This window comes from Empidonax traillii, unplaced genomic scaffold (assembly GCF_003031625.1).
Source record: "Empidonax traillii isolate 1590-97213 ecotype Southwest subspecies unplaced genomic scaffold, ASM303162v1 scaffold848:size342660, whole genome shotgun sequence".
Classification (NCBI taxonomy): Eukaryota; Metazoa; Chordata; class Aves; order Passeriformes; family Tyrannidae; genus Empidonax; species Empidonax traillii.
This window is the reverse complement of record NW_020956041.1, coordinates 230,229-248,426: the sequence shown is the minus strand read 5'-3', so window position 1 is coordinate 248,426 and position 18,198 is coordinate 230,229. Positions and strand designations below refer to the sequence as shown.

At 49.5% G+C, this 18,198-nt stretch overlaps 1 protein-coding gene across 1 annotated transcript in view; it reads left to right on the top strand.

Moving 5' to 3' along the window:
- ANTXR2 (ANTXR cell adhesion molecule 2) overlaps nt 1-14,634 on the top strand; it is a 76,609-nt gene extending 61,975 nt beyond the window's left edge. The window contains exon 17 of the mRNA XM_027902198.1: nt 12,815-14,634. Within this exon, the coding sequence (XP_027757999.1) occupies nt 12,815-12,853 (39 nt within the window). The 3' untranslated portion in view covers nt 12,854-14,634. The remainder of the gene's footprint in view (nt 1-12,814) is intronic.
- The last annotated feature ends 3,564 nt before the right edge of the window (nt 14,635-18,198 follow it).

Below are 18,198 nucleotides of genomic sequence, written 5' to 3'. Positions count from 1 at the left end.
CTGAACAAATCAGAGGTTTGTACTAAGCTCTCCTAAAATGCCACGTACTGCCATAAGTGAAGTGTAAATACCTCCTTTTAGCAGTGGATGGATTTTTGTTTGCTCTCCTTTCCATGTTACCCATTCCTTTTGCCTCAGCCACCTTGTCCACAGGCCGCAGCTCTGCAGAAGTGCAAGCTGGCTCTTTGTGGGGAGACCCTGGCTGAGTTCATGGCTCCTCTGTCGGGTGAAAGCTTGTCTTTCACACGCTGTTCCATGGCACCCATGGCAGGGGAGTGGCCATCCCCGCCAGTTCCCCTGGTCAGCAGAGGAATGCACTTCTACTGGGAAAGCTGCTATGGCAGGACTGGCGGGCTGAGGCTTTCCAAGGGCTTCATGGGTTGGGCAGCGTTTCAGGGGGACCTGGAGACTGTCTGTGCTTCTGTGAATCTCCTGCTCAATGTTTACATGTTGACATTTTCTACTTAAGGGGCCTTTTGGCATCTCTGGCATTAATTTATAATGCTGTGGTAGCGGGGCTGCAGCATTGCAGCAGCAGCCTTTACTTTAGAAAGACTTTGCTCAGACTGGAATCAGTGCAGAGACCGATCACATTTCAGCTGCTCCTGCTGGGTTTTGGTTTCTTGGATTTTTAATTTTTTTTTTGTGATTGATTGGCTGGATTCTACCAGTGTATCTCCTCACTGTATTTCCCAGTATCTTTGCGTATCACACATTCTAATGGAGTGTTACATGACACTGGCAGTATTCCGTGCACCATCCTGTGTGAACTGAGCCCCAGGAAAAAAGGGCTTGAATTTGTGTACTCGCTTGCCAGATGTACTTCACAGACTCTGAAACTTCCCCTGGTTCGTGCAAACGTGTTTTACACAAGCAAAGTGGGGCTTAAAAGGGCCATTTATGTCAGCAAGACCTTGCATAGGCAAAGGACAGACCAGCCGGATTAAATTCTATTACAGCTGGTACAAGGCCCCTTACAACATGTTTGGGTCATTTAAAAATTTTAGAAATCATTTAACTTCAATCAGACCTTCACTAACTGCAGTGAAATGCACGTAGCCATTTGAGGACAGTTCACAAAGCTATTTTTACTCATTTAACTACACCTGTTTGAAAATATAATTGAAAATATGCAACCAATTACAATAATTGAACCTATGATTCATTTTTGCCAGAGAATTTTTCTTTAGAAGTTTCTAATTTACCAATGCAGGCTTTGGTTCTGTTACGGTTTCAACTCCAAAAAGCTGACATCCCCATCAGTGAGAGGATTTAGGAAAGGCACCGTTCTACCCATGTTATAATTAAATTCAGGTTCGGTCTGTGTGACTGCAGCTTTGGAAGGTAATTGTGCACACCTCATTGCTTTTTACTCCTGAATGTTGCTGTGGTCATTTACCAGGTGATTCCACAAACAAGGTCTGAATTACCAGTGATTTCATAAAGTTTAAAGCACCCGCACCTAGCGGGAGGATGCTGGGGCATCGTCTCCCCCGTCCCAGATAGTGAATCCAGCAGTCATGGAAAAGCCTCAAACCCAGGGGAGCAGGTCCCTGGGCAGCGCATGGCTCAGTTCTGTGTACAACAAACACGGCATCACCATGGCAACCACCTAATTCGGTTTTATATAGCAGCGACAAACCCCGCCGCCTTTCCCAAAGTCACCATTTAGCACTGCATTCTCACACTTCACCTCCATGTAACCATTCCGTGCCATTTCTGTGGTCTCACACTGGGATCTTTGTGGGGCCTGTTCCTTTCTTGTGACCAGTTAAACCAATCTGTACCTCCCGCCTCAAGCTTGGAAAACACCAGGTGGGATAATCCCTTTGATCTCCTGTCCCCTCCTCCTGCTCGCATTGCTGAGTGTCTCCTCGGGCAGGAGGCGGGAGCCAGCCTGGAGTAAGGCTCCCAGTGGCAATGTGTGGGGTCTGCTGTGCCCACACACCCAGCCAGCCAGGCCAGGGCTCTCTGGCAAAGCTCAGCTCACCAGGTGAGGGGGTAAAGCTCCTCTGGGGAAGGACAGATCTGGCCCAGTGCAGCCAGGGATTCTGAGAGCAGCCCCCGGCCCTGCTCCAGGCTCTGGGAATGCCCTCGAGCACACTGCTCCCGGTAGTGCTCTCCCGCAGCCCAGGTGGATATGAAATAGTGGGAAGCACGTTGCTTCACGTTTCGGCATTGCAGGACGGATCCCTGTCCTGCTATAGTGGGGCTCTGCTGGGCAGTGCATCCCTGGCAGTGCCGTGCCAACTGTGTGCCCACCCCAGCCGAGCCTTCCACAATGAGGAGCAAACCCCATGTAACCCCAGCTGGGAGGGGAGGGACCTAGACATGCCACACGCCGGTCCTTTTCCACTAGCATCAGTCCAGCTTTTCAGGAGAGGCCAGTTTAAGAATTACTCAAGTATTCAAGGCCAATTCCTAAATTAAGTGCACGGGATTCCTTAATTCCAAAGTTCACAACTTCCATTACCACCTCTACCATGCCATGTGCAGCCCTGGCCAGCCTTATCCATGCCCTTAACAAGAACCAGATGTTCCCTCTTTCCATAGCTCCTCTGATTTACTCTCCATTCTGAGATTGCCCTCAAGTGTTCTGCTCCCCGCCTGGTAAAAAACTACAGAAACCCAGAAGCTTTGGATAATGAAGCAAACATATTTTTGTGGTGTGGGCAATTTTTTTTTTCAGTCTGCTGCTAGTTTTTAAATATAAAGTATAGCATATGTTTAACACCGAACATATGGAAAGAAAGAAAAAGCAAATCTTGAATTCCAAGTATCATATTCTTAGTGGAAAAGACTGCAGCGTGAAAGTGGTCATTCAGAATGAAACACCACCCCCCCCCACACATTTATTATATATAAATATTTATAAACCTAGTTTCAAGCAGGAGAGCTCACTCAGTCTGGGCAGAATCCAGGCACACACACAGGTGAGTCCTCCTTTGAGAGGGACGTGTTTGAGCAGCAAGGGTACTCAGCTTGGGGGGCTGCTCAGGCCCTCTGCCAGGAGCTCCTGTGCTCCTTCCCTGATGTAGGTTAGGCTGGGTAAGGCCCATTATTTTTCTTGACAGACTGACACTGCACTGATTTAATTAATTTTTAAGCCAGATAGTTCACTTTCGAAACTCTTAGCAGACGGTTCTGTTCAGTGTAAGAACTCTCCCATTTGTACTTTTATCTGCTCTTGTATTTTGTACCTGCCTGCGCAGGACACATCGATCAGAACTGTCAGCTGAGAGTATGCACGAACCTTTTCCTTGGGTTCAAGGAAACTGCTCTTAAACCACAAATACAGTAAAGCGAGCTTTTTGTTCACCATCTCTTACATGCTCAGACTCCACTGGGAGCTCAGAGCAGTTCAGTTCTTGGCGCAGGAACGACAGAAAACGCACTCCTCTCCCTTTAGTGATGGGGAGAATCCTTGAGAGGCTGTTCCACACCCAAGGTTTTACCAGCAGAAGGTTTTACCTGAATAGAAGGCAAATGGGTAACCCAACATGGCCACCTTGCATCCCTCCTGCCCCTAGTGCTCACTGACCCTCAGTGCTCTCTGACAGCCCACGGCACACCTCAGGCCCCCGCCTGGCCCCAGCGGAAACACCGGGCAGTGCAAAGCCCAGCACTGAGCCCAAACTGTTCCTAGACTGCAGCCAATGCTTCTCTGAGTCTCTCCTCCAGAACACAAGGATGGGGAGTGCTGATTTGAATGCCACAACAGGTATTTAATTCTCTCTTATTTAGAGAGAAAGCTCCAGAAAGGACTTGGCAGCAGCAGGGAGGGACCCCAGTGCAGGTCGGTGCTCCCCTGTCCCACCAGTGCCAGCAGCACACAGGCAGCTCCAGGTGCCATCCTTACTGACTCTGCCTCCTTTCCCCTTTTTCTGTTCCCTCTCCTTTTGTGTGCAGTCCCAGATAGCTGCCAGTCATTTGGCCGGGCTGGCTCACAGAAGGTGCAGCAGGCACAGATGGCACTAAAGCATAAATGTGATCTAGCGAAGGGATGCCAACACCAACCCCCAACCCCAACAGGTTCCAAGGAACTGCAGTGCACTTAGAGGGATACGAGGGTTGGCAAGGTGAAAGCTGAGATTTGCAGGAGCCCACTATTCCCAAATCAACAACAGAATCCTACAACAAATGAGCAGATTTATTTATTGACTTAGAAAAGGCACTTAATGGCATGATCTCTGGGCATGTGTGTAACAAAGTGTCTCCAACCCCCCTTCTCATTATATACATTATACTGAGCAAAGGAAAGAAGGGAGAAGGGGAAAGGTGGGAACGGAAAACAAGGACAAACCGAGGAGCCCATTCCTGGGTTTTATGGGAGAGATCCTAAAGAGAAACACGGGCAGCACAGAGGGGTTGGCAGTCAAAGGATCTGGACTAAGCATCTAGAAACGACGGAGCAAATCCCATAAACACCCTGTCCATCCTCAGTATTCAGAGCACACAAACATCCCAACAAACATGCTTTTTCAGTAGTAGCTGGCAGTGGACACTTAGGAAAAATGCACAGGGAAGGAAACAAATGCAGCCTGACCATTCCCCATGGGACACCTCTCCCACCTGCTGGAGAACAGGAGCACTCCCATAGGCACATTGGCAACAGTGACTTCTGGTGAGGAAAGACATCTCGGGGAATACAGTCTCCACCCCCAGAGCCCAAGGCAGGAATGGAGGGCACCATAGTGCACACATGTGGAGGCTGCCAGCACTGTGTGTGACAAGCCAGATGCTGGGGGCCCAGAAGAAGCCCCTGACAGACACCACACTGTCACTGTCCAGATCTCAGTGCCGTGAGCCTTACACAGCTGACCGGAAAGGAATTACTCCCAGTTTTCAGCAAGGCACATGAGAGCAGAAGCAGAGCCTAAAAATTAGTAGAGCTGGTAACTGTTGGCGACCATGGTACTTGCAGGGGAATTGCAGCAAATGCCCTGGTAGTAGGAAATCAGGGAGTACTACTGGGGGGCGGGATGTCCAAATATCTGGAAAGTTTGGATTACTAATCCCTTGGCATTCCACCCATAGTCTTACAAGGTGCTGAGGGGTCTGTGTGCAGGAAGGAGAGTTTACTCTTGAGGTAGCAGGGGAGCTGACAGGGCTGAGGAGTGGGGAACACCCTGGCACCCACGTCCTTCCCAGGCCCACACTCCATGTCACCAGTGCTGAATTACCCCTGGCCACTGGACACAGCTGGGTCACAGGGGCATCTGGAGGGCTGCCACGTGCAGTGTGTGTGCAGAGCAGGGGTCCTGCTGGGCTCCCCCTCACTGTCTGCAGAGCCACAGCCAGCTCCAGCTCCAGCCAAGTGGGCGCAACTCCAGAGAGCTGCACCCTCCCACCATGCCACAGCCTTGCTCGTCTTCCTCCTACGAGACCCCACGTAAATCCCTGCCTAGTGCTTCACACAGGTTCACATTTTTCCCACAGGACTTACAAAGTGGATTCTTTGTCATTAATAATTGCGTGATAATTATTTTAAAATAATTTCCATAGTATCCTGAATGCCACAGAACTCGGGTGCCCTCTCTTCTTACAAGCCATTGCCATAAGCCAGTCAGATGCCGTATGATCCACAGGCCAGGATTTGGCTGTGTCATTCCTCTGTTACGAGCTCAGAAAGTGACCCTGGATGACTTACAGACCTGATGCTGTAGAGCACCTGGATCTACAATCTCTGAGCCTCCTCTGAAGAGGAGGATGTCTCTGCAAGGAGGCTCAGATTAGAGAGCTACATCAGGAAAAGGACACTGGGAAGTATTCCTAAAGGAAGGGGATTTTAGGAGAGGCTTGAGTTGGGTTCATGACAGAAGAGAAGTTTGGGGAGAACGGTTCCTCCTGTGAGTTCTGGTTTATCTGTTGCTACCCTTGATTTCAGAGAGGGATAAATTCCATTATTCTCATGGTAGGTGCACGGAAAGGAGGAATGAACAATAATGGGGATGTTTGACTCATGCTTTAGAGGTTGCTATCCCTAGTAACTGTATTTCTGATATGTTTTGCCTTTCTAGATGAAAAAAGCACAAAAGCACCAGGTTTGGATGGTTTCTGGTTTTAGTAGGCTTAAAATTCTGACTCTACAAGGCTTGAAGTGTGGTGCGTCTGTAGTAGAAGATCATGTGGGGTTTTTTTTCCCTCCATTAAACAAGACATAGAGTTGTCATTTAGGATGCTGACACAAGGACACTTCTTGGCACTAGAGATCAGGCCTGCTATCAGTCTGGCTGGAGTTCCCCATAACATGAATGGGATCCCCATTCATGGCAAGAATTCATCCCAGAAAGTTTTGGAAGAGCTTAAAGAGTTTTCTCTGAGACACATCTCAGAGAAAACCTCTCTCCTGTCCTTGTCCCCCTGCTGCAGCGACGCGGATATGGTGCAGGAATGAGGAAAGGGCTCTTGGAGCTTCACTTGGAAATGAGGGTCCCACCCCTCTGGTTTCCCGCAGGAGGAAGGAGCTGTCCCAGGGACAACTCTATGTGTCACTCTGGGATGGCAGGAGATGTGTCCTGGTTTTGGTGCCACGTGAGCGAGCGGGTGAGTGCCTGTGCTGGCAAGGTGCGCACTGGGATGGCGCCAGGACACAGAGCACCTTCCCTCCGGCAGTGGAATGGGCTCAGTCTGCCTTCCAAGGAGTAATGAGAGCTCCAGGAGAAGAGCCCTCCATTGGCAGATGCCTGCAAGGGCAAATAAGAGCGTGTCCTTCAGGAAAGAGGGGTCAGACCTTGCCAGGCCGGGGGTACTTCCAGGGAGGCTGCAGCGTTGGGAATGAGAGAGGGCCACTGCTAAGGCTCAGGGACAGTGTGCAGGGTCCCTGCTCCAAAGGATCTGTGCTAGAAAAACAGGGACTCTCCAGGCCATTTCCACATCCTTTTGCATAAGCAATGCTTGCCTAGCATGAGGAAAACAACAAACTCCTGCCCTCTAGAGACAGGAGACCTCCAGTCTGCTGAATAAAATATCTGCCACAACCTCCTTTCGAAGCAGATGCTACCAACGCAGCCAGTTTTATCCTCCCCCAAGGCCCACTGGCCGGCTCAGCAGCTCGGCGCTTTCTCCTCCCAGCCCTGGAAGGCCAGCTCGCAGGAGAGGCAGCCTGTCACAACCAGTCTGGGTCAAGGCAGGAGTTTATTTGGAGAACTGCTGAATAAAGCAGTCACAGAAAACTTGGCAAAGGAAAGAAATCCCTCCCTCTGCACTCCCCAAACCCGTCAGGGGCAGGATGGCAAATGCCCAGGTCAGCCCAGCACTCGTTCTGCCCCTTCCCTGGCTGCCCAGGTCAGCCCGTGCCGTCACCGCCTGGTCCACCACAGAGTGGGGTGCTGGGCTCCAGGACACAGGAGGAGTGCAGGTGGATCTCCCGGGGTTCCACAGAAGCCCCACACCCCAACTCCCACAGGGCTACAGCACTGGTGACACGCACTCCTGAGGTGCGGTGTGCTGGAGCAACTGTGCCACCATGTCCACATGCTCACTTCCCAAGTAAGTGCTGTCAGTGTGTGGAAAGCTTGCTCTAAGGGCATTTCCTCAGGGCTGCCAGCCAATACCCCTGCCTCCCACGGCAGCAGCAGGTGGGAGCAGCTCCAGCCATGCACTGGGTACAATACCCCCAGCTGCCAACAGCAGCATTTCTCACACACACACCTGCGCTGCGTGCCTCAGTGTTTGCTCCAAACACACACCTAAATCACAGGCACTGAGAAAACAGCTTTGAACTACCTCTTTGGAAACCCTCCCTGGCAGGATTGGTTTCTCAGCCCATGCTCCAAAATACAGTATTTATTAAGTGCACAAAGACAAGAACTATCTCTTAAAACAACTTAGTCCTGTCTTCCTTTTCTTGTCCTTTACTGCCTGCAGCCAAAGCAGGCCCAAGGGGTAGAAAGTGGCTGCGAGGTACTTGCAACTGTGCTGGCACCTCTTCCTCACAGCAGCCTTTTTTTTTTTTTTTGAGGTTTCTTGTGAAACCACAGTTCCTGGACCCCAGACTCTGTGACCTTTGGAAGATGACCTACAGGACTGTCCAATTGCTGGGAAAGATCATGAGGTTCACACACACACAATAATGGGGCTACATTACACAAATAGGAGGAAAATACACAAATTATATGCCTTTCCACTGAAGTTGCTGGTAAAAATTGTTAAAGGGGAAAAAAAAATCCTTATTAGGGCCTAAATAGCACCATTCACCTGCATTTTGTTTGTTTTTATGATGTGGTTATTTTAGGAGGCCTTTGAGCCCACTCTGCCATGTTCTTGGGGCTCAGAGCTCACCTCAGCTCTGTCAGGGGTGTTTCAGCCAGCAATTCAGGAGTTCTAGCGAAAAGCCTCCTCTGGCAGCCCCAGGAATGATGCTGGTATCTGCAGCAGTAACATTAGTTCAGGATCACTCCTCTAAGGGATCACTGTTCATTTACTGTGTGACAACTAGTCCTTCCAGCAGCCCGCAGCGCTCTGTGGCAGCTCTCCAGGCATTAAATCCCTATTCCTGTGGCGTGGTTCAGGGCTGCCCAGTGGGAGCTCTCCAGGTGCCACCTGCACGGCTGTGGCATGGCAGCACTGGGCAGGGGGTGAGCACTGTGCGGGGGCTTCTGCTGCGGGCGGGAACCAGGGACAAGTGACCGTGGATTTGCCTGGTATCCCATAAATGTGCCGGTGGCAGCACACCTGGGCTGTGTCAGCAGGGTGAAAAGCCAGTTCCAAACGCTCACAGTGCTCTGAGCTTCTCAGGTCTCTGGGATGAGAGATTACAGGATCCTAGGGGACAAAGAGGAAGTGGGAGAGAGATGCCAGCTTAAATCGCTGATGGCTGCTCAGAGCTGCACAGGGCACGGTGGGTTAGCAGCCCTTCTCCAAAGTAAACACAGTACCTTGTTTCCTGAGGTAACTGATCAGAGAGTCATCAGTGATCACTGATCACAGAGCTCACATGTGCCAGATCAATGCCAAATCCCAAAAGGGCACAAGCTCCCTGGGGCACGCTCGGCAGAGGGAGGAGCACACAAGTCTCAGCAATGGGCAGTGAGGGATCTCAGTTCTTCAAGATCAGAGAGCCAAACTTTTAGATCATCAGATACTATAGGGCGTAACAACAACTGTTCTGACAGAACAGCACTGCCAAGTGCTCCTCTGGGAAAAGCAGTTGTTCTTAGTCCAGAGCTGGATGCTGAACACATCAGAAGTGCCCAGGGAGCCTCTTCCTATGGATACAACTGTGCAGCACGTTAAAGGAATCCACACACAAAGAAAGGACCCAAGACCAGGCAGGACAGCTCAGCCTGGATGCTGGCTATGGTCACTTTCCATCCCAGATCCAGGCTGCTTTGCCTGTCCTTGCCAAGTTCCTGAGGAATACTGAGGGGTTGTGCAGGGCAGCCTGGCTGGGCAAGAGGCAGGATGGGCTCAAGAGGAGCCTGTGTCATGTCCCTGTGCCCACTGGGATCGTGGGACGGAGACATAGGGCCGCTCACACACACACAGATACTCCAAGGTACTCGTCACACCTGCCTCTGAGCTCGAGGCTCAGAGCAGACATCATCCCAAAGGGATCCCTCCTGCCCTATGTGCTTCCAGCACTGCTCCACGGAGCTCTATAGGATCGGAGCGTGACACACAATTGCCCTGCAGCCCCCTCTTGGTGCCTTTCATTTGGGACATTGCCAGCTGAGGCTCTAACCTGGGGTGGGGTGTGAGCACCCACTCCCTGAGATCCTGTGCCCTGTGAGGACTCTGCCTTGCTCATACCATAGCTTAGATTCAGCAAGAAACTCAACAGTTTTAAGGAATGGCTTTGACGTAATATGAAAGCATTCTTTCTTCCCCCTTGCCTTTCCTGTTTTACTTTGATAAACACTCACCACATTCTGACCCTGCAGCACCTGTGATGCATCTGCGAGCGTTTAAGGGTGGGATTTTCCCTACTAGATGGAGACAGCTCTCATATTCCCTACAAAGATCACAGAATGCCTGCATAACTCATTTTTTAATTACTCTAGTCCTAAACCACTAATTTAGTGCAATTTCATACTGACTACATGTTGGTATTGTTAAGGTTTATGATCCAGTGATTTACAAGGCATGGTATGTCTGAATTCAAATTGGTTGGATTGATGGTTTAATTGAGCACAGGGACAAGAGTGTAACAGTAACTCACCACACTGGAGGATCATGGCAGTGCCACTAGCATGGGAATGCACTGGTGGAATGGATTACATGAACACACGGGTTTTAATTGTGAAGGCCAAAACCAGACTGATTAAACTATTGTTTGGTAAATAGTGCTTCTACTTAATAAGTAGTTCTGTCTCTAAAGATCAGATTAATCAGAAGAAAAAAATTAATATTCTGTTTCTAAAAGCTGGTCTCAATGACGACACAGATACTGCTCCATGGGAGGTTCGGGATGCCTTTAGAGGAAGAACTTACACGAGTATGCAGTTTTTTCTCCACACCACCTTGCAGAAGACAGTGATGCTGGTCACATCATGGACAGCTGGGAGTTCTAATAACGAAAACCCGCAGTTCATGTTGATCTGGAGTGATAAATCCCTAATAAGTGAATATCAGTCTTTTCTGCTGGCCTCAGTTTATGCATTTAGAATGCACATGGTTGAAATTCCCACTTAAACTGACCCAGTATTTGTTATTACCTGTTACTGTCTGACACTGATAGTGTTTGGGGAGCTGTTATTTCTTAGGGCTTTGAGGTTCCCCAGCTCAGGGTGTTTTCCCTGCCTCTAATGCAATTAGGGGTCTGCCTGACCACATAATTCCTTCTTTCTCTCCTCCCTTCCCCATGAATCCTGGCGGAAGGAGGCTGGGGGCAGAGACACACGGAATGAGTGGGGAACCAGAACAGGCATTGTTCATTTAAGGCTCTCCTCTCTCCCTCTCTGCCTGGAACTCATTCTGGCAGGAAAAGCCCTCCAAGCCAGCCCAAACTTCATCTAAATTCTTGCACTGGTAATTGTCTTTAAAGAACAGTGAGAAAGCTACAGACAGAAGTAGAAATACTGCATGGCTGGGTAAACTGCAATATTAATTACATCACTGAGAACTACTGCAATTCCCCATTCCCTGCTTCCTGCTGATGTTTTGCAGTCTTGTTTTGCTGTTGTGGCTGTGAACACCTTGTTGTCAGTGGCTCTTTGACATCAGCTCTATCATCACAAGTGCTTGAATTCACAGTGTTTTGGGACTTTCTGCTCCAGAAATACTTTGCTTCTACCACAGAATTCATTTTGATACGCTTATTTAAAAAAACCCAACCCAACAATCATCAGAACGAGGCCACGGAGAGGCACATGAAGATGCCACGCCTATTATCCTTTGCCTTTAAAGGAATCTGTTTGCACTCCTGGCTGATCAACGACTCCTTGACGCGAGGTTGTGGCCAGGGGGGAGTCAGGCTCCCACAGAACAAGCAACAGGATGAGAGGAAATGGCCTCAAACTGCGCCAGGGGAGGTTCAGGTTGGATAGTAGAACAAATGTATTCATGGAAAGGGGGTCAGACACCTGTGGTGGGGTCCCCATCCCTGGAGGGTTTTAAAAGTCATGTGGGCGTGGCTCTTGGGGACACGGTTTAGTGGTGATCTTGGCAGTGCTGGGGGAATGGCTGAACTAGGTGACCTTGGAGGACTTTCCCAGCCTAAAGGATTCTCTGATTTCTCTCTCTGCACCTATTCTGCATTTATAATACAGATGGCGGCAGCCAGAAGTTCTTACACCGGTTTTATATTCCTTAATCGGAAACACAGACATTAGGAAAGCATTAGGAAACCCCTTGATGAGAACGCTGTCCCTTTTGTGCCAGCAGAGACCTGCTGGAGTCACGCCAGATACTTGTGTGCTGTCACCCTCCCTGTTACCCAGTAAAACTGTTGATCAAACTAAATAATTATGAAAGGAATATGAAGCCCAGCCCAGAATCTCCCAGGTTCCAGAAGAAAGCAGCAATTTTCCCCCAGCCATACATCTTTAAGCAGAAATAAGGATTCAGAGCACAAGCACTGCTGCCTGCTCCAAACCCAGCACCGTCACGGGGCACCATCCTTGACACATGCCCACGATAAAAGGGAAGGGATCGCTGCTGGGCCAGGGAGCTGCTCCGTGGGAGCACACCCTACTCCAGCGCTCCATGATACATTGGTAGTTTGGGCATTTAAATAAGCTCCAAATGGATAAAAACGGCTCGTGACTTTGGCTAGTGGATTTGTTTCATTCAGCAACACCAACACCTGTCAGGATTCACCTGGGCTCCTTGATGGGCAAATGGTGTCTGCTCAGGTATGGCATGAGAAACCCCTTTTCCTTCTGTGCGCAGGGATTTACAGCCCCTAAGGACAGAGTTTATAGAAACAGAGCTGGGGCTATTGCTCATAAAATGCAGTTTCAGATCAACAGCAGCTCCACTAACTAACAGTCACATCTATCCATGCTTACCGTGTGAGGATCTGGCTTGGGGCGGGGAATCTGGGGGGCAGATTCTGCCTCCCCCTGCTCTTCCCTTCCCACAGTTGGATGAGTTTGGGTTTGCTCAGTGCAGTTACCCAGAATTTGTGCATTATGCTCACAGAAGACATGGGAGTGTCAAAATGTGTCGCCCGTGTCCTCACATCTGCCTACAGCTGCATTTGTAAGGCAAATGTGGTGCCTCGCTCTGGATAATTTCCATTAATTCCTAAAAGGTTTTCATGGGCTTGTTATTTTCTCAAACATCTGAATTTCAATTACAGCCTCCTCCTAGCATGCAGCAACCTCACTGTGTGTGCTACTCCACCAGTAACAGCTTCTCTCTTCCCCAGGGCCGCTGTATCAACTTCACCCGAGTTCCCTCTCAGTAGAGGAAGAGAAGTGGATACCAGGAGGAGAGACAGCCACATTGCCACCGTCCTACCCAGCCGAGAGAACCGAGCCCTTCCTTGCATCCCTTGGACCATCATCCACCCGAGCTCTGCAGGTTCCTGCATCCCTGCTCTGGCTCCTGCGTGCCATCCGCACGCTGGTGCTCTGCCAGGCAGTGCTGCCGCGTGTGCCTGGCTCTGTGCAACACCAAAGGACAGCGCAGACACCAAAGATGAGAATGCTTTTCTATTTTTGTTATTTGCTGTTTTTTTAAGGACTACAGATTCTCAGGACGCAATGTGCTTGTAGCGGAGACGCAGCGTTCCTCAGCTGCGGCGGAGGCACGTGGTATTTACACAGGGACTACTCGCCACAGGCGCAGGATAACAATTCCCACCAGGCTAAGCAGGCGCAGCGCCGAGTGCCTCAGAGCCATGTCAGATCCCTAACCCTCGCCAGCTCCTCCGTCGTGCCTTACGGGAACCTTCTGACTGGAAATCTTGTCACTCTAACACTGAAAAGTGCACACGCATGACAAAATGTAGACAGGATGCCTCGAGGTATCGGTGGCGAGCAAGACTTTGCCCTTTAGTTTTTGAAGACACCTTTCTCTCATTATGCACCCGGGACAGGAAGGAATTACTAGAGCGTTATTCCATGGGAAGACAGCCTGTAAGTAGAGATCTGGAGCTGAGTTGGAGGGACTGATGCTTCAAGACCTTGACACTGTGGCTGGTGGTTTTTTCCCCTTTCCTGCATTCACAGTTCAGTAGCGCATAAAACATCATCATCTATAAACATACCTAGCAGTTGTAGGCTTGTGTAATTTTTTTAGATTAAAAAAAGCAGTAGCCACTAAGCTGGTATCTCAGGGTTTTTTCCCCCCCGCAAATCTCCAAGGGCTTTTCAGCGTCACAAGCCAGCAACTCTCTTTGCATGAGAATTTCAAAGTTTAATTAATATAATTAAAGGCAACAGCAAGCAGCAGCCTGTGAAGATTTTGCTCATCTTTTTTATGCCTTTTGACATTGAATGACCTATTACTGTATGTGTGTTCCTCGGCAGTGAAGGGGGTGCCGAGCATTGGGTACGATTCTGCAGTGGGAAAGACCTCCTTCCATCAATTTGGAAATTAAATTTACGGGAGCGCCGGCCATCACAAAACATCGACAATGTATGTATTATAATTTTTTAGAAAAACCAGTGTCGTGTCACGTCGACGATGCCAAATTATGTTAGCGTGAGCGGAAACACTGTGGGGGAGGAAGGAGGGAGCAGCTGAAGAAAAAGGCTCAAATGATCCAGTCACTTTCGATACTGTACTTCAGAGGCAGAATGGATATTCGAGTCGAAACCTGACAAAGCGCGCCCGCTTTGATGGGAACTGGTATAGACAATGACCAGTGGCTGGGTCAGTGGGATGTCTCTCTGCGAGCAGGGAGGCTTATCAAATGACACTAAAAATAAGTTCAACAACCATCACGTTGGAGGGGAAAAGGCGAACATTTCACATTTGGTGGGCATGAGTGTGCGCAAGATGGAAAGAGCAATGCGGAGCATCCTGGGCTAATTATCTCCTTTGTGCTCTTCATTGGAATCGCGAGGGACAGAAATAATTCTCTTGGTCCACGTCCAAATCCGTGGCACTGCCCAAAGAAGCCTTTACGTATATCCACTAGCTTACATCTTCTGCTTGAGTTTATGCCACTGGTAGCCTCATCAGCAACAGCCATGTCTGCACATTAGACTATAAATAAAATTATTATTACCTAAGTTTCAATCGTTATTTCCTTCTTCTCCTCCCCTGTAACCTCCTGGGTCTGCACAGCTCAGACCTTCATTTTCCAGCTACACAGTCACCCACAGTACCAGCTTCCAGAGGCAGCCCCCAGTCCCGGGCCCCATGTGGCATGACAGGAAAGCTGCCACGGCCACACCTAGGGGTTCCGACTGCCCCCAGCCATGGAGACCCTGTCAGACACCACCTCATGCCATATGGGGCATCAGCCACAAACCAGAACCACTGAGTGCCCACAGAGATGCCCTGGCACTGCCGTACCTTGTGGAAATGCAGCTTGGGTGCCACTGGCCCTGGGCTGGGGATGCTTGAGCCCACAGCTCCCAACTACCAAGCCCTTGGCTTAGTTGGAGCCCCTGATTAAACCTCTGTGCACTGCTCAGCCTAAGGCCAGACAGAGAGCCAGCACGAAGGTGGCAGGTGTGGCAGGACACAGGTGAGGTCCTGTGCTGCTCCTCACGGTGCTGAGGTGCTACAGGCAGAAGCGCAGAGCTCAGCAGATGCCAAGTTAAGACACTCAGCTCTCTCTTCCTTATCCTCTATTTTCCACGCACACATGACACGTTCCAAGGTACTGCTGGAGCATCCGCTCGCATTCTGCGCTGCATTGCTAACAGAACATGCAGATGAAGAGGATTTGTTCCCTCGTGTATCTGCTGCCTCTCAAAAAATATCTGTAATCAACATAGCCACAGAAATAGAAATCCGCTTATCATCTTTTGTCCTGTCTGTCTATTCATGTTCATCCCAAACTGTGGAATGAGCAGTTCTTCACAGAATGGCTGATACCAGGCAAAACGGGATTTCGGGTCTCTACGTGGATTCTCCCTTCTAATTGGCATGGTATCACAGCACATTGCACTTGGCATTTCACAGCAGATAATACCTGAGAGTTTCCTTATTACACAGTGTGGAATAACCATCACAAATAATTTGGGGGGCAAGAGGCATAGGGAGATAATTAGTTATACTTTAAAATCCACTGATTAAATGACACAAGTGAGACTTCCTTGGCAGGAGGGCTCAGAATGCCTGAGAGAACTGCGGGTGGGAGGTTTACCAGAGTATGTTCCTTGCACGCTGTCAAAGCTTGGTATCTCCTTACAAACAGACAGACCATGTCTCAGTAGCACTGTTAGCACCACTTCTAGGCTGCATGAGAACTGTAACAGTGTCTTGCAAAAGTAGATGGGCCTAGGAGTAAACCAGCCAATGTTCTGCCTAGGGTAGGTATGAAGCCAGAGTCTGGATCCCACTGGCCAACAGAACACACATCTCTCCACCTACCAGAGCATCACCAGCAAGGACAGCAAGTGGGTAAGATACTTTCTTCCCTGAAGAGCCACGTACGAAGAGCCCAGCAATGCCACCAGGCAGCCCTGAGGGCATCCTCTCACCAGCGATGCAAGGCAGGACTCATGGGAACAAGATCTTCAATATAACAAGGCTGGGTGTATTTTATACATTTTGATAACAGCAGAAATTACTTGGCGACAGTTAGTAAGAAATAAAAAGAAATATTTCCACGTTCCCTTTCAGTTTTTTGATTAAACAAGAACTACAGTACATTAGGCATCAACGTGCTGGGTACAACTGGGAAGCCGGGTCAGGGTGATCTCAAGGGAAATGGAAGGGAATTCCTAACCCTAACACAGGCTCACCCGGAGCCATAGGCACTGCAGGACAGCCTGGGCTGGCCAGTATAAATTTCCTGCAGGAAATGACTGTGCTACATACATTGTCTTTCAATTGTCCCTAATGCAACACCACAACTCTGCACTTCACACCCTGCAGTTCATTTTACACACTGTTCACCCTCCCTCATCACACAGAAGCGCTTGCACACATGGGTGCAGCCCCACTCCTTGGGGTGCTGGGGCTGGGGTTTAGGGGCAAAGAAAAGGTTATCTCTGACCCCTCTCAGTACACGGCACCTCATGCAGGTCACGTTCACATCCCTTTCCTGGGATTCTGACAGACTCCCAGGACACAGATATCTGGCCTCAGCAAAACCCTGTTTACACCGCCCCCTTCCAGTTCAAATCAAGGTGATATAGTCCAGAGGGAAAAAAAAAAAAAGGTGGCAGTTCTAAGTAGGGGAGGTTTTAGGTTTTCCTTCTGCTTTTCCCCCTGCACAAGGTAAAGGACTTGGAAATTCCGTGTTCTGTCATTTTAGACCAAATCTCCCTTTCCAGCACTTCTATTGGTCCCAATTTAGGCTGCACGGAAGGGTGAAGAAAACCAGCGCTATCAATGAGGGTTTTTCCAGGTGGGAAAAATCCCCATTTGATCCCACCTCATTGACTGCTGGCTGCCTCCTGACTACAGAAACCCTGCTCTGCTGCAGAACAGGACTTTTCCCCAGTTCACTGCCATCCCCACCTGCCTTCAGAGTTCAGCTCAGGGAACTACTTCCTCGCCAGAGGAGCCTCTGAGGGGAATTTTGGAAGCTCAGCTGTGCAGTACTGGGAGGCAGGACCTGGCTCCGACCCTCCCCAACCACCAGTGGACATCCACAATCCACCCCCTCAGCAGGATGGGCACGGGTAAGCAGGTCACCCGCAGTGGATGCCAAGCTCAGGTGTAGCCAGAACAGTGTCCCAGACCTGACTGCCAAGGAAATGGGTTTGGCTGCTGTCCCAAGCCAAGAATCAGGGCTCTGGCCCACAGAGCTGGCCCTGACCACGACACTGGGCACATGGCCTCAGGTGGCCAAAGGGCTGGCACGGAGCTCCCAGGAACAGGCACAGCAGGGAAAACGTGCTGAGCAGGGACTTCAGAGGCCATAGTGGCACATTTGCTAATGAGCAGCTTCTGAGTACCTCTTGTGCCATTACAAAATTAATGTCACCATTTCTAGGGACGGCCTTATTAGACCTGGCATGTACTATTTTATTTCACAAATCTGTTTTGCATTGGCTCAATTAAAATTGTTATATATTTCTGGGTCCTGTGTAGGTGCCATCTGTTTAACAGCGCAAGTGGGTCCTGTGATGCACTTGTAAATTTTGTGCTGCAATAATTTTTTTAATATAATGAAGGACTTCGGATGCAAGAAGCTGCCTTAACAATTTTTTGGGTTTTGGCAGTGAACTTACAACGGTTCTTCCCATGTTACAAGGATGGCTCTGCAGCCTATGGAAAAACAAGAGTTTATTTCCATGTTTGTACCAAAATCATATTATTTAATTCACACTTATTTTTTTCATTTGCTCATTCTGCCTGAGTTTGTAAATGAGCTTATTTTCTCAAAGTGGAAATCAAAGGCATGTTCAGCTGGGGCCTGGGGCTGCTGCCTTCTGGGGAGCTCTAAGATGTGCCAGGAGGGCACAAGGGCCCGCCACAACAAACCACACCGACATCTCCTCAGTGGGACTGGGAGCTAATGCACCTTTGGAGGCAAAAATCCCCTCTGCACAGCTGGATGTGCTTTACAGCAGAACCAAACCCAGGACAAATCTTCTGGGTAACAGAACTCAAACATGGTATTATGCTTAGGAGGTCTGCTCTGATGTCACCAGCACTGAAATGCTGTCCCTGACTCAC